Source organism: Bos taurus, chromosome 10 (genome assembly GCF_002263795.3).
Source record: "Bos taurus isolate L1 Dominette 01449 registration number 42190680 breed Hereford chromosome 10, ARS-UCD2.0, whole genome shotgun sequence".
Classification (NCBI taxonomy): Eukaryota; Metazoa; Chordata; class Mammalia; order Artiodactyla; family Bovidae; genus Bos; species Bos taurus.
The window spans coordinates 56774398-56791342 of record NC_037337.1 but is presented as its reverse complement, the minus strand read 5'-3'; the positions used below and the strand labels follow the sequence as shown (position 1 = coordinate 56791342).

At 36.5% G+C, this 16945-nt stretch overlaps 1 protein-coding gene and 1 long non-coding RNA gene across 2 annotated transcripts in view; one reads left to right on the top strand and one right to left on the bottom strand.

Annotated features, from left to right (window-relative positions):
- The window catches only part of LOC132346375 (uncharacterized), a 100057-nt gene that overhangs the window by 17746 nt on the left and 65366 nt on the right, over positions 1–16945 (top strand). The gene's annotated exons all lie outside the window — the stretch shown is intronic.
- Positions 10804–16945, bottom strand: part of WDR72 (WD repeat domain 72) — a 225745-nt gene continuing 219603 nt past the window's right edge. The window contains exon 20 of the mRNA XM_002690898.6: positions 10804–13135. Coding sequence (XP_002690944.1) covers positions 13080–13135 — 56 coding nt within the window. The 3' untranslated portion in view covers positions 10804–13079. The remainder of the gene's footprint in view (positions 13136–16945) is intronic.

Below are 16945 nucleotides of genomic sequence, written 5' to 3'. Positions count from 1 at the left end.
TATTGTAAGCACAGGACAAAAGTTCTCTTTTTAAAAGTTTTAAGGATCACCTCTGTGTTTAGTGCTGTGAATTTTCACTAGAATGTTTGTGTGGAGCTTTTTCATAAATTTTGTAGAGCACACTGTGGATTCTTTTAATCTGGAATTTGTTTTCATCATATCTGGAAAATTTGCTTGATTTCATTTTAGATAATTTGCTTCCCTCTGATTTCTCTGTTTACTCTTTTCAGAACTCTCATTATTATTATTAATATTTGACCTCCTTTCATTGAACCAATCTTTACGTTTCTTATTATCTCTCTTATTTTCTATTTTCTGGGAGATTTCATTAATTACATCTTCCAGGCTTTTTAAGGGGGGAAAAACATTGCTAATGATTCAATGTGTGTTTGTATGTTTTGCTGACTGCTGTATTCTCAATGGCTGTAACAGTGCCTTGCACATAGTAATTTTTTTTTAAATGTTGAAATGAATATATGAATGTCATCACATATTGTTAACTTCCTGAATGTTCCTTTTCCTAGCCTCCTACTTTTGTTTCTTAAAGATACTTATCTTTTTGATTATATTAATTGTAGATGTTTGAGGATTCTCCTGTAATACCCTATATAGCCTGCTTTTGCTGTCTTTTTTATATTTGTTTGTTTTGGTCTCTGTCTTTCATATTGAAAGCTTTCTTCATATGGCTGGTGATGTTTAGCTTTCCAACTAGTGAGTTACAAAAGTATTTTGTGTTCCTGGGCAGGCTAGAGTGCCCAGCTTCACCCTGCGTTATCTGGCTCTTGATGTTTCACTGGAGCAGCCTGAATGGGCCACATCTGTAAATCTTTTTTTTCTCAGGTTGTTTTTCAAATTTTTAATTGTGGTAAAGCATATATAACATAAAATTTACCGTTTTAACTGTTTTTAATTGTACAGTACAGTAAAGATCAGTAGTGTTAGATACATATACATTGCTGTGCAACCAGTTTCCAGAACTCTTTCATCTTGCAAAACTGAAACTTTATACCTATTAAACAATAATTCATTTTTCCCTTTATACTTTCCTTCCTCCTCCAGGTAACCATCATTTCTGTCTCTATGAATTTGACTACTTTGGGTTCCTCACATAAGTGAAATCATATAGTATTTGTCATTTTGTATCTGGCTTATTTTACTTAATGTCTTCAAGGTTTTACTGTAGCAGAATTTTTAAGGCTGTAGCATGTGTCAGAATTTTTAAGGCTGATTTATATATAACTCACATTTCATTCTTTCATTCATCTATCAATGGATAAAATAACTTGGATTCCTTCCACCCTTTTCTGTTGTGAATAATACTGCTATGAACACAATTGTACAAACATCTCTTTGTGATCCTGCTTTCAGATATTCTTTTGGCTATAAACCCAGAAGTGGAATTGTTGGATTATATGATGACTCTATTCTGCATTTTGGGCAGCACCACTGTATTGCTTCCTACAGCAGTTGCACCATGTTACATTCCCACCAACAGTGCATAAAAGTTGCAGTTTCTGGACGTGCTCACCAGCACTTGTCACTACCTGGCTTTTTTTTTTTTTTTATATAGTAGCCATCCATAATGTGTGTCCAGTGGTATCTCATTTTCCCTAATGATTTCCCATATATCTTTTTATATGCTTATTGGCCTTAGGCTTGTTACTTTATCAGAAACAAATTCATCAGTCTCTTGTCCAGGGTTAATAAACATGGTTATCCACCTTTTGGGAACAGAGAAGAAAGGAGTTGCAGTTGGGATGTGGCCATAAGTGTGCAGAGTTTTATCCATCCCTCCTTTCCAAGATGTTGTTCCTGCTATCAGTTAGGTTTAGTGTTCTGAGTCTAGAATCCCTCTTGATCACCCTGTTCAGGGAGGGAACCTCCAAGCATGGGCAGGGAGAGAAGCAGGATGGGAATTAAAGATATTAACTATTTCTTTGGTTTTCCGCTTTCAGCCATGCCTGTACTTTCACTTTTAGAGGTAACAGTTGACTCTAATTTCTGAGACTTTAAGGAACTCTGCAACACCAGTCAACGCACTTTTTGTCATCATCCCCTGTAGCATTTTTTACTTTTCAATTTAAAAATTTTTACTTTATTTTGGTTACTCCTTTTCACAGTCTCTCATTTTCCTCTGAAATTATGTCTTTTATCACATTATTTCAGTGGGGCTTCAGGAGAGGGTGGAGGTAAACGTGTGTCTTAAGTTTGCCACTTTAATCAAAACTCCCTCTCAGATCAGATCAGATCAGTCGCTCAGTCCTGTCCGACTCTTTGCGACCCCATGAATCGCAGCACGCCTGGCCTCCGTGTCCATCACCAACTCCCGGAGTTCACTCAGACTCATGTCCATCGAGTCAGTGATGCCATCCAGCCATCTCATCCTCTGTCATCCCCTTCTCCTCCTATCCCCAATCCCTCCCAGCATCAGAGTCTTTTCCAATGAGTCAACTCTTCGCATGAGGTGGCCAAAGTACTGGAGTTTCAGCTTTAGCATCATTCCTTCCAAAGGAATCCCAGGGCTGAGCTCCTTCAGAATGGACTGGTTGGATCTCCTTGCAGTCCAAGGGATTCTCAAGAGTCTTCTCCAACACCACAGTTCAAAAGCATCAATTCTTCGGCGCTCAGCCTTCTTCACGGTCCAACTCTCACATCCATACATGACCACAGTCCGCCTTGACTAGACGGACCTTTGTTGGCAAAGTAATGTCTCTGCTTTTGAATATGCTATCTAGGTTGGTCATAACGTTCCTTCCAAGGAGTAAGTGTCTTTTAATTTCATGGCTGCAGTCACCATCTGCAGTGATTTTGGAGCCTAGAAAATAAAGTCTGACACTGTTTCCACTGTTTCCCCTCTATTTCCCATGAAGTGGTGGGACCGGATGTCATGATATTCGTTTTCTGAATGTTGAGCTTTAAGCCAACTTTTTCACTCTCCATTTTCACTTTCATCAAGAGGCTTTTGAGTTCCTCTTCACTGTCTGCCATAAGGGTGGTGTCATCTGCATATCTGAGGTTATTGATATTTCTCCCGGCAATCTTGATTCCAGCTTGTGTTTCTTCCAGTCCAGCATTTCTCATGATGTACTCTGCCTATAAGTTAAATAAACAGGGTGACAATATACAGCCTTGATGAACTCCTTTTCCTCTTTGGAACCAGTCTGTTGTTCCATGTCCAGTTCTAACTGTTGCTTCCTGACCTGCATACAAATTTCTCAAGAGGCAGATCAGGTGGTCTGGTATTCCCATCTCTTTCAGAATTTTCCACAGTTTCTTGTGATCCACACAGTCAAAAGCTTTGGCATAGTCAATAAAGCAGAAGTAGATGTTTTTCTGGAACTCTCTTGCTTTTTCCATGATCCAGTGGATGTTGGCAATTTGATCTCTGGTTCCTCTGCCTTTTCTAAAACCAGCTTGAACATCAGGAAGTTCACGGTTCACATATTGCTGAAGCCTGGCTTGGAGAATTTTGAGCATTACTTTACTAGCGTGTGAGGTGAGTGCAATTGTGTGGTAGTTTGAGAATTCTTTGGCATTGCCTTTCTTTGGGATTGGAATGAAAACCTTTTCCAGTCCTGTGGCCACTGCTGAGTTTTCCAAATTTGCTGGCATATTGAGTGCAGCACTTTCAAAGCATTATCTTTCAGGATTTGGAATAGCTCAACTGGAATTTCATCACCTCCACTAGCTTTGTTCGTAGTGATGCTTTCTAAGGCCCACTTGACTTCACATTCCAGGATGTCTGGCTCGAGGTCAGTGATCACACCATCATGATTATCTGGGTCATGAAGATCTTTTTTGTACAGTTCTTCTGTGTATTCTTGCCATCTCTTCTTAATATCTTCTGCTTCTGTTAGGTCCATACCATTTCTGTCCTTTATTGAGCTCATCTTTGCATGAAATGTTCCTTTGGTATCTCTGATTTCCTTGAAGAGATCCCTAGTCTTTCCCATTCTGTTGTTTTCCTCTATTTCTTTGCATTGATCGCTGAAGAAGGCTTTCTCATCTCTTCTTGCTATTCTTTGGAACTCTGCATTCAGATGTTTATATCTTTCCTTTTCTCCTTTGCTTTTCTCTTCTCTTCTTTTCACAGCTATTTGTAAGGCCTCCCCAGACAGCCATTTTGCTTTTTTGCATTTCTTTTCCATGGGGATGGTCTTGATCCCTGTCTCCTGTGCAATGTCATGAACCTCATTCCATAGTTCGTCAGGCACTCTATCTGTCAAATTTAGGCCCTTAAATCTATTTCTCACTTCCACTGTATAATCATAAGGGGTTTGATTTAGGTCATACCTGAATGGTCTAGTGGTTTTCCCTACTTTCTTCAACTTAAGTCTGAATTTGGCAATAAGGAGTTCATGGTCTGAGCCACAGTCAGCTCCTGGTCTTGTTTTTGCTGACTGTATAGAGCTTCTCCATCTTTGGCTGCAAAGAATATAATCAATCTGATTTCGGTGTTGACCATCTGGTGATGTCTATGTATAGAGTCTTCTCTTGTGTTGTTGGAAGAAGGTGTTTGTTATGACCAGTGCATTTTCTTGGCAAAACTCTATTAGTCTTTGCCCTGCTTCATTCTGTATTCCAAGGCCAAATTTGCCTGTTACTCCAGGTGTTTCTTGACTTCCTACTTTTGCATTCCAGTCCCCTATAATGAAAAAGACATCTTTTTTGGGTGTTAGTTCTATGAGGTCTTGTAGGTCTTCATAGAACCGTTCAACTTCAGCTTCTTCAGCATTACTGGTTGGGGCATAGACTTGGATTACTGTGATATTGAATGGTTTGCCTTGGAAACGAACAGAGATCATTCTGTCGTTTTTGAGATTGCATCCAAGTACTGCATTTTGGACTCTTTTGTTGACCATGATGGTCACGCCATTTCTTCTGAGGGATTCCTGCCTGCAGTAGTAGATATAATCATCTTATTATAGTTGTTATTTTTATTGCCAATCATTACTGTTAGTAATCCATACCCTTTTTTTCCATTTAAGGGAAAGAAAGGGACAGAAGCGAGAACTCTCATGAGAAATTCCACCAAGCTTTCTCAAAGGAAAAACAAGGATGAGCATGTCTTCCCAATTATGTTGTTGTTTAATATTCCTGATGTCATGGTCAACTTCCCACTTTAGCCCTTCGTTGACTCAGATTTACTGCTCAGCTCATCTATTTTCATATTGTTCCTAAAAGGAAAACTTTTCTATTATACACCATCCTCAATGGGAAGGCAAAATTCAATATACACTGTTTTGTTTTACAAAATCTTTCGGAAATTTATCTGCTTTTTAAGTTTTAGGATACTGCTTTAAAAGTACATATGTGTTTTGGTTTGGTCTCATTCATCACACTCATATAAAGCTATAGAATCATGCCTGTTAGAGTCATCTGATAATATGAAGACTGATAGAAGTCAGGAGGGAAGCTAGCTATCATTTTGTATAGGCTTAGATGGACCATGGCCTGTCCTATTCTGACATAAAACATTCCCAGAGGATTGTCTTTCAGAAGCCAGAAGAAAAACTATTTACTATTATTACCCAACAAATTGAACATTATTGTTTTCAGGTCCTGGCTACCAGAGTAATGCTGGGCTCATAATGAATGTGTTTGAGAGCTTTTATCTTTTACTTTGGGGGAATATTTTAAAAAGGATGAGATGATTGGATGGCATCACTGACTCAATGGACTTGAATTTGAGCAGACTCCAGGAAATGGTGAAGGACAGGGAGGCCTAGTATGCTGTAGTCCATGGGGACTCAAAGAGTAGGACACAACTGAGCGACTGAACAACAAGTATCACCCATGAACCTGGGGACAGTCTTGACCTTTAAAAAAACTGTTGAAAACTTTGAAACTAGTCCTTTATCCTGGGAGTACTCAGTTAACATGAAACATTTTAAAAGAAAAGACTTTTATGAAAACAAACTATTTAGCTTGTTTATGCCAAAATGTTCTCCCCAATCTGAGTTAAAGCACTTACTCAAGCACTGGAGTGCCATGATGCTTGGCTGTAGTTGAGATTTAAAAGCAGGCATTTTTTGGTATGTGTAGTAATTTCAATTATTTATACTATTATATTAAGTAATACTGTATATACATATGGTAGCTGAGAGACTAGAATTATTACTCCCAATATATAGATGAGAAAATTGAGGTTCAAGGTATATGAAACTACTTTTGTCATGCCAGATAGTAAGAAAGTGATGGAGTGAGATGCAATGCTAGTACTAAAGCATCTATGTGCAATGCCTGCTGCAATGCAAAATACCTGTATTAACTACATAGATATTTGAGGAAAGTGATCAAGAACATGAAGAACAAAAGAAACAAGGAATAGTGAAAACCAGGTTAAAAGATACCAAATGTAGAAACCACTCCTCACCTTTTGCTTCACCTGTGCCTGGAATGGTGTATATTTGCTTGCTATTGGGCACGTTGACCAACCACGTACAAAAAGAACACTCTGAAGAATCCCTCACAAAAGCTACCTGTGCTTACTATCACATGTCCTAGTTCTAGCAAAATGCCAGGAATTAAAGAAAAGCTCACTTCTCTTCAGTTTCTGATACTAAAGGAGGGCCCACTTATTTACATAAAGGTGGTCCTCCTGGTTTCACTTATGCCTGGGTGCAGGAGCCACCTGCTTTTGCAAGGGAGTGACCCTGCCCCCCATCTATGCAATGGCTCAACACTTTCTTTTTGTCTTCTGGCCTCAGTCTAGGTGCTCTGGGCCTCTCTGCTCAGAGCCTTCATTTGATTTGCACATAGAACTAACTGGAATGCAGTCACCTCTAGTTAGGACAGTCAGAGAAAATGGCTTCATTTGGATAATGGAAGGAAAATCTCTCCATATTTACTAAATACTTTGACTCCTTAGATATTGCAAAGAATAAAGGGACAGACTTTCACCATTTCCCAATAAAGCTTAGGTAGTAGTGGAATAAAGCAGTGTTTTCTTCCTTTTTCTTCAAAGAAAGGCTTTAGCCTGAGAGAAGGTAAAGAAGGAAGATCCTAGTAAATAAAGAAACAGAAACCTAACACTACCAGCATGTACGAGAGTAGACTATGACTTCTGTATTAAGGGAAATGATGAATGTTTTCACACGATGTGAACAGCTTTAGCACAACCTTAAAATAGTATGTTAGAGATATGTGAAGACATAGAGAAATTTGCCTGTACACTTTAAACCTTTTCTCTTCCACAAAGATTTTTAGTAAATATATGCTTTGGTCTAGAGCTCAGAGAATGTGAAAGAAAATTTCTAGCCTTGAGTGTTGCTGCCACCTACATGGCAGGAAGACTACAAACAAAACCTAACCCATTTCCAGACATGCATCAGCCGTAGTATACTTGCTATGAAAACATACTTTAGAAATCCCCAAATTTGTTTCTTTATTTGACTATCCCAATCACAACTGAAGTGATAGTATATACTATTTTGATCTCACTTTGTATCTCAAATTCTTGCAGAAATTGGAGCAAATCGCTTGGTTTAGATTGGTGGGAATACACCAGTTGTATGGAATAAAGGCTGATCCAATGAAATCTTCCTTAATATCAAAACAATCCAAAGCGCAACTTGAGCCCTGTGACTATGACTGTCTTAGGTAGAGGATGAAGGCTCCCAATCTTACTGTCTGATAGTTTTCTCTCCCTAATCACACAAGTTCTAAAATACAAAAGGAAGAAGTAAGTAAAATGTCTCCTCAGTTGATTGTAGCTACCATGTTCATGGTGCATGCTCAGTTGTGTCTGACTCTGCGATCCTATGGACTATATACTGCCAGGCTCCTCTGTCCATGGGATTTTCCAGGCAAGAAGACTGGAGTAGGTTGCCATTTCCTTCTCCAAGGGATCTTCCTAACCCAGGGACCTAACCTGGGTCTCCTGCATTGACAGGGAGATTCTTTACCACTGAGCCACCTCAGAAGACCCGTTATAACTATGGAAGTGAAAGTGTTAGTTGCTCTGTTGTGTCCAACTATTTGCAACCCCATGGACTGTAGACTACCAGGCTCCTCTGTCCATGGGATTTTCCAAGGGAGAATACTGGAGTAGGCTGCAATTTCCTTTTCCAGGGAACTTCCCAACCCAGGGACTGAACCTGGGTCTCCTGCATTGCAGGCAGTTTATTTACCATCTAAGCCACCAGGGAAGCCCACTATAACTATAAATTGATGCAAATGGAGATAACATAAATGTAAGAAATCTTTAAATATAGATAGGAAAGGTTATTTCTGATAGGAAATGCAGTTGTCACTGCAGAACTATCTCTTTAAAAGTCTAAAGGAAATTTGTGATATGAAGAACATGTCATAGATCTTCTTTTTATCTTGGATGGCATCATCTGAGACTATGATGCTCAGTGACCGAGGCTATGTGAAAACACCTTCTCCCTGGAAAATACACATGTAAGATTGAAAAGCCGATTGATGACTTTACAGATAATTGCAATTAAAATAATTGCTAAGTGAATAAATGATAGGTTTTGTAACCAAGTACCAAGCAATTATTGCTATTACATCATGTTATAAATATTGGCGTTTTGCTGGCACTTGGCACTTTCCAGATTTAGGCATAGTGTTTACTAAACACGTACTAATTATCTTCAGTGTTAAAAACATTGTATCCTTGAATTAAAAGATCACTGCTACGTTTACAGTTAGTACCATGTTGAAGACAGAAAGGTTCCCTAAAAAGATAATGAGAAAACATGGTTTGTGGAATTGAAAAAGGCGTTTGGGGAAGCAATGTCAAAAGGAAGCACCATTTGTGCTCAACATTTCCCCCTGTATACTGATAGAAATAAGCCATTTAAAGCATTTTCAATGGTCTGTGACTTTGGTTTTCATATAGTATTAAAAAAGTATATCTTACTATTTGCATGCTTATAGTCATGTGCATGATGATGGAGTTGTCACAATCTATTTACCTGCAATATACTTTCTGGGATAAAAGTTATTTATCCTAGACTTAATGAATAGAGTCTAAGACTAGAAAACAACAAAAAATTCAGTTCAGTTCAGTTCAATCACTCAGTCGTGTCCGACTCTGCAACCGCATGAATCGCAGCACGCCAGGCCTCCGTGTCCATCACCAACTCCCAGAGTTCACTCAGACTCACATCCATCGAGTCAGTGATGCCATCCAGCCATCTCACCCTCTGTCGTCTCCTTCTCCTCTTGCCCCCAATCCCTCCCAGCATCAGAGTCTTTTCCAATGAGTCAACTCTTCACATGAGGTGGCCAAAGTACTGGAGTTTCAGCTTCAGCATCATTCCTTCCAAAGAAATCCCAGTAATCAAGATAAATGTATTTCAATGGAATATTTATAAAAATCAAAATAATGCAAAAAGCTTGACACTGAAATCTTCAATAAAGTTGGGATCTGCAAAGGTCTGATGAGGGTGAGAGAAGTGAAAGAGGGGTGCCAGGACAGAGCTCACTATAGTCCCTGCCCTGCCAGTGACATGAAATTTCACATGCTGTCTTCAAGGGTCACAGTTGAATAAGAGTTTCCCGTGGCATGCTCTTACTGGAATATCTGTTAATTTCCAGTTTACAGTTTTACCATACATGCTATCTGTAGGGTCTTTGTTGATGAAATCAGTGTGAAGTGGTCTGGGGACCACTGAACATGAAGCCATGTAATTTCATCAGAAAGATATCTACTTAACAAAGTTTTAACTTGGCAACTTTTTAAAATTAATTCAAATTAATTTTGAATTAATTTTCACAATTTTGAAAGTATTTTACATTGCTAACTAGGTACATGTTTACAAAGCAATGACTTCCATATGAGATTAGACGCAACTGAGCATTTTACATGTAAAAGGGCATTTTGTGGAGAACCAAAGGATATATAGTACTACATTTAAGTAACTGTGTAATAAAAATGTATGCAATATAGAAATTTTAAAACTACATGAATGAGTCCAGTCTATGAAAATAAGACTTTAAAGTCAATTGGAATTAATACATTCTGAGCCTTCATTTAAAACATCTGGTATAAAACTTAAATTTTAAAAGTTCAATTATTATAATGCGCCCTCCAAAGATTGAAGAGAAAGTATATCTTTTCTAAAAAGTTCATATGAATAATTATAAAAGGCTTTTAAATACATCTCACTAGAAGAAAATGTACAAGGAAGGAAGTAAAAAATAACTCAAATACTACCTTGAGATAGAATGTTAATACTTAGTAAAATATTCCCTAGCATTTTTCACTTTCATGCATTGGAGAAGGAAATGGCAGCCCACTCCAGTGTTCTTGCCTGGAGAACCCCAGGGATGGGGAAGCCTGGTGGGCTGCCGTCTATGGGGTCGCACAGAGTCGGACACGACTGAAGCGACTTAGCAGGAGCAGCAGCAGCATTTTTCTAATAGTGAGATGTTCGACGTAGTCTTGACTTAGTTTCTAAAATAGCAACAGAATATTTCAGGCCTGAGGCCACCATTCTATGTTTATAATGCTGTAAATTTTACCATATATTTGAGCTGTTTTACAGTGTTCAGATTGCTTTCCATAAACCACCTCATGGAGGGCCTCTGGACGAGCCCTGTGAGGGAGTTCTCCACATGAACGGGGAAGCGAGGCTCTGAGAAGCAGAGCAGGGACACACTGCCTGGACACATGGCAGTGAAATCTTGACATGTAAACCTAGATTCTTCCCTTATGCAGTATAGCCAGTGTGTGACTCCACAATGCATAACAGATCCCGGCTTGCAAATTTGAAAATATGAATTCCATGGAAGAAAATATATAATTATAAGCGTCATCAAGATTATTACCAGAAAAGAAACTCAGTGTAATTTTCAAATGATTTATTAATTACAGTAACAAGGAAGACTCTAAATACAAACAGTTTCTTTTGCTAATATAATTACTGCATTGTTACCTAAGACTGGATGTACAAAAGGATAAACACTTAGATAAGAGGTAATCAGTTTTGAGTTTCTAGCTGTGGTACCCTATGAGTGTTCTATTTAATTGTGTGGCAATTTACTATTTCAAATTCTCTTTGCAACAGAAATTCCTGAAACATATTGAACATAAGTCAATATCATTATTTTTAAACAGACTAATGGATCTGTATCATAGATACACTTGCACATGGATATTAGGGAATGTTATTTAAGTGTCTATCTCTAAAATTCTCATTTTTAGGAATTAAAAGTTTTTATATTTAATGGTGTTGTTTCCAGAATTCATATTAATAGAAGGAAATTTTAAGGAGTCATTTGATAGGAATTTTTAAATTTTAGCAACTATAAAATGTGATACCAACAAAATCTTTAAAATCTCTTTTAGTGATGCCAGAGTTATGCTACTTCTAATTTCCTATAGCTAGTGACATAATAAAACATTTATCAAGGGTTCAATATTTATTTCCTTGGACCTGAAAAAATGCTTAATATGGCAACTATTTAAACTTATTTTTATTCTTCTTTGAAAAAAGAATAATAGAACATTGCTATAAAAACAAAGAAGTTTATTTTTAATAAGCATATTTAATGGTTACAACTACTAAAATTGCCCTTTTGAGAAGATATATCTTTATTTGATATTACTATCATTAAAAATATTTTAGGGAGTACTCCTTGTAATGGCTTTCAGAACCAGTACACAGCATGCAAGAAACTGTTCTATTGCTTAGCTTACTACCTTCCTTTTATTTTGAAATTTGTTCTAAGTGGCTTTTGACAATTCTCAGAGGTTGAGGAAAGTACATACATATATATAATTTTTTCAAAGGATGATAGTTTTCCATCATTATTCATTTAACAATATGTTACTGAAATAAAACTCAAAAGTAATTCCAAGTAATATCATCTTTTAGGGCAAAAACAACAACAACAACAACAACACATATTTTTATCTATTTTTAAAAAGTCACAGTCACCTGATGTCTAGTTCTGGTATATTCACTTAAGTCAGTAATTAATTGTAAGGTCCTTAAGGGCAGAGACCACACTATTTCAATTTTATAGTTCTATTCTTTAATCTCCCCCTATACCTTGCTCTTTGCATCCTCCCTTGCACAGAATCTGATGCTGGTGCCCCAAAAAATGTTTGTTGAAGTGACTAGAATTTCCCTATTAGATAGATATATAAAGATATGTATCATATATTTAACATATTAATTCCATTTTTCTATGGATTAGTCAATATTTGTACTCGTGTGCACACTAATAATCTTCTTTGTGATTTTCTATAAATTCAGGAATTATACAATATAAATCACAGCAAATAAATCAGATCACTGAAGGCCTTAATAGATCAGCACTTTATGTCTGTTCCTGTTTATATTGCTTCACATATTTTAGTTTGAGAATTCCTGCTTCTTTCTGGGAATAGAAAGTCAAGCTTCTTTCTGGGAATAGAACTACCAGAGTTTATACTTAATAAGGATCAATCGTGATGTGTTATCAGTAGTTTCCCCTTCCCTAGCTCACATCTATATGGCCAACAAAATCAACCTTTAGCTAAAGACATTAGCCTCTATGTCATTAGAAGTCTAAATTAACTTGACTGCACAAGATTGGTCTCTGTTATACTGTGTATCACTTATTTGGGCTAATTGATGACTAAATGGAATTGGCTACTTTGTTGACAACATTTCATGCTTAAAGATGAGATTTACTATAGGATGATTGATTCAAATTAAAGCATCTACTAAAACATAAATGCCCTCACCTAACAAATCAAACAAATTTGGTAAAGTTTTACAGTAAGTACATTTAAGCAACATTAAATTTAAAAGCATTGTTTGTTATATTGTTTAAAAGCAAATGGGATTATATAATTCAGGAACTGTAAACTGGAAGAAAAATCTAAAGTGGTATTAAATTTGTGTCTGTGGGCTGCTCTACTTGTTGGAATCACAAAATGACAATGATTTCTTAAAACTAGAGGAATTTGAATATTTTTGATCAGTAATGACTCTGAACAAAGTACTGGCAAATCTACCACAAATTAATAACTAGACTAATAATAACATAGCTTATATATACAATGATAAACAAATGGCATGTTTGGGTTTTCTTAATTTGTCCAAATCCAGTTCCTACCGATGAGGTTACAATTAGCACAGCTTGCAGGAGCACACCTTTTCTATCCATAAATGATGCTTTCGTTTACCTGGAAAGAAAACAGATTATCTTGGGTTATATGGTGAAATGCAGAAAGGGAAGGAGAAAAGAAGGGTAAGAGGAAGGGTGGAAGAGAAAGGAGGATGAAAGGAGGGAGAATATGAAGAAAAATATAAAGCAAGAAAGGGAAGAAGGAAAGAAGAAAGCAATTACTCATAATTTCTACATTTATTTCTCTATATAAATAAAATATTAATATAATAAAGAAATTCTTATAAGCCAAGCCTCAGGTAACTATTTTAATTGCACATCTTATTAATATTTTTTTAATCACTGAGGAAGATCAGCAGTTGTCAACAAGATAAATTGAGTTTGAAATTAATAAATTTCCATAAATTTCAAGCAGTTGAATTGTTCTTGGAGAAGCTCACCATGGCAGTTTTAGGACAAAATGGTATAAATATCAGTTGAAATATGGTTTGAGCTATAGCATTCTTAAAGAGAATGTATTTCTCAGAGTGCAGGCTAAAAAAAAAAAATCACTTGATTAAATTAATTTGACTAGAGCATTGTGCCTCAGTTAACTACTTCTAAACACATTTATATTAATAATGTGACCAATCATAGTAACTCCCATTCCTATTGGCAAAAACTCAAAAAGCTGATTATTTACTTTAGCTAAACCAATATTCAATATTGTATTATATATGTATTACATATATATGCCCAGAATTTTATATCCTTTAAAAATTATTAGATTAATGCTTTTTCCCTTTTGGTAAATTATTTAAAATATTGATGTTGTTACACACAACTGGAAGATAGAGCTTACATGTTTTTACCACTGAAATTGTTCTTACTTCTTCTACAACATTTTTTTTTAGCACTAGTCATGAGAAGTGTGTTCTTGAAGGCTATGACTGATGGGCTGCTCACACATTCTACATTTTTTCTGCTTCATGCATCATCATCAGCTATCTCCAACACTCCACTCCTGAATCTGTCCTACTTTCTGTTACCTGATTTTTGCTGGTGATTCATGAGCCAGAATAGTATAAAAAAAAAAAAAAAAGCTTCGCTTTTCACAATGTAGTATCCTCTACGAAACAGTAAGAAACCTAGTTTTATTCATCAGATTCATGCAAATATAATATTGATTAACAATGATGTATGTAGATATACACACATAACGTGCTATATAAAAACCACTAAAATGTTCTGTTAATGGCAGAATGCATACTGATTATAAACTACTTCAGAATGACATAAAAATGCTTATCTGAAAATGCATTTTTTTTGTACTTCCAAACCCTTCTTTGTCACTATTATTTTCAGCTGAAGCCACATTTAAGTGCACTATCCCTGGTGCACTAGTAAGTAAAATGCTTAGTTTTCCAAGCCAATAAGCTGATAAAAGCTCAAGGTTTCTCATTAACACTTGTATAAAATTTGTGAACCTCACACCATATTTTTTAAGATAAGGGGCCAAGAACATGTTTTTTTTAATATTCTGGAGATCAGGGATTGGACTATATACAATCACTGTGCATTAAACAGTTAATAAGAAGTTAGCCAACAAAATACTAAACTGAACTATTTTTGTGATAACATCTTTCAGATTCAGAAGTGACCAGGGCTTAAAGAACCAAAGAAAGAAAGCCTAATGGCCCTAAAAACACAAAAAAGGGAGCTGTAAGTTCACATGTTGTCTCAGTGCTTCTATTACTAGACATCAAAGTTATTCCCACAGGTTCCAGGAATGTATATATGCTGGTGAAGAAGCCAGTAGACTTCACAGAGTCTAAGCCAGAAACTTCAATCTGGGATTCACCTGTGAGTCAAAAGTCTTTGCTAATGAATTATTCCAAAGAAAAGACACTGCTGAGGGAGACTTTAACCTATCAGACAAGACCTCCAGGTTCACTGGCAGGGTCAGAGTAACAAGAATGCTGTGGTCTAAAGCTGCTTTGCCCAACCTTAATGGACTGCAGGCACTCACCTGGGTATTCAACTTGAACCAATAAAGAGATCACAATGGCATGATGAATAAGGTAGAGCCCTCTAGAGGAGGTGAATGACCACTCCACCAGGCATCTAAATTGTGACCTATATGCAAGCTCCAGCCCATTTACAAATGGGTCATCCCAGCTGGTGAAGCAGTGATGTCAACGAAAAAATAATCTACATACTGAATTAAAATCCATTTTGTTCAAAGATAATTCACAAAGTCAATCTTACTGTTTTATATAAATTCTAAAAATTTGATTTTATTACTGGCATTTTTAAATGCTCCATCAACAGTTTAAAAATTTCAACTTCATTAAAAAAAAATTAGTTTCTCTGCACTGTAAGTTTCTTATTCCTTGCAGATGCAAACTAGTTGATAGGAGCAATATAAAGCTATGTAAGTTTCAGTAAAATAATGTTTTAGAGGATTTGCCAAGAAAAGACTTTACTTGGAGAGAACAATATATGATGCGATACTCTTGAACTGTGCTTGAGTATAAAAATGATTTTGTTTTCACTTTCTGGATGCTGTTTGAACAACTGGCATATTCATTAAAAATGATGTAATAAATTTATTAGTTATTTAGAATTGCATAAATAAAGCCATGTAAGGTCAATATCCATTAAAGGCAAAAGACTGATCACATCCACCTTTGTAACTAGGGGATTTGCATACATATGAAAGTGCTAAAAATAATTTTAAGTGAAATATTCCAGGTGAAAATGGTAAGATTAGCTCATTCAGATTTAAATATGCTTCTTTCCATACAAGAAATAATGAATATCATAATGCAGTTATAAGCTTAGCTACCAAAGCACTTCTACTGTTTCGAGGACATCTTCTCAAACCTTACCACTTAAAGATCCCAAATTTTATTTTTTTCTTCTAACAAAGGTGGTTTAACATGCTTTCCAGAGCAACACCACCTGTACATGGTAAATAGAGGTCACTAGACCACCAAAGTAACGTTTATGCTTTTGGAGCTCTACATTTGAATGACTTGATATTTTGAAGTTGATTTTTGGACGTTGAGAAGTGGCCAGTCATATTTTCATGGTTCAAGGGAAGTCCCACCATGCCACCAATTTCACAAATCTCCCTTCATGTTCAGTTTTAAGAATTTTGTTTCTCAAATGCTCATACTTCAAGGAAATGCACTCGATCATCAAAATCTTTCTTACTAAACAAGCATCTCTGTCAGAAGTGTCTTAATTTCTTATCACAGAATTTTATCCACACGAGGAGCAATAAATAATTCATGCCTCTGCCTCTTTGTTGTGTGTCCCTGAACTGCACAGAGCTGCGAGGCTGACAGCTGTGTCAGGACAAGCACCAAGGATCTGACATGACAAGTGACTAACAAGTTTCTTTCAGTTCATAGAGAAGGAAGACAATGGCCCAAAGTGCAGAAAGAAACCTTGAAACAAAATAAAACTGCTTCTTTCTTTTTACCTAAGTGTTTGCTATGAGCTTATTTCCACCCCACAAGCCCTGGTCATTTCATAGGACTGCCCAGCCCCCTTTATTCCTCACACTCGCTTGGCCATTTACGCCCGGCCACGGATCAATATGAGCAATTCTTGGAGAAATACGATGTCTCCATGACAACCAAGCCACAAATTCTCAGTGGAAGGCAGTGAGACCAGTAGTGAACTCTCCAGAGGTTTCTAGGCCTATAAGGCTAGATGTCTTAAAATGCAGGAATGGACAGAAGAAAAAGCCAGAGTAATTCATTCTTTATTACCAGTTTAATGATGTCCAATGTATAGAATGGTACTCACTTTTTAAGTTAAGATTCTTTATCAACACTTCTGTTTTCTAATTGATCTTTCTTTTTTGATATATCCTTTT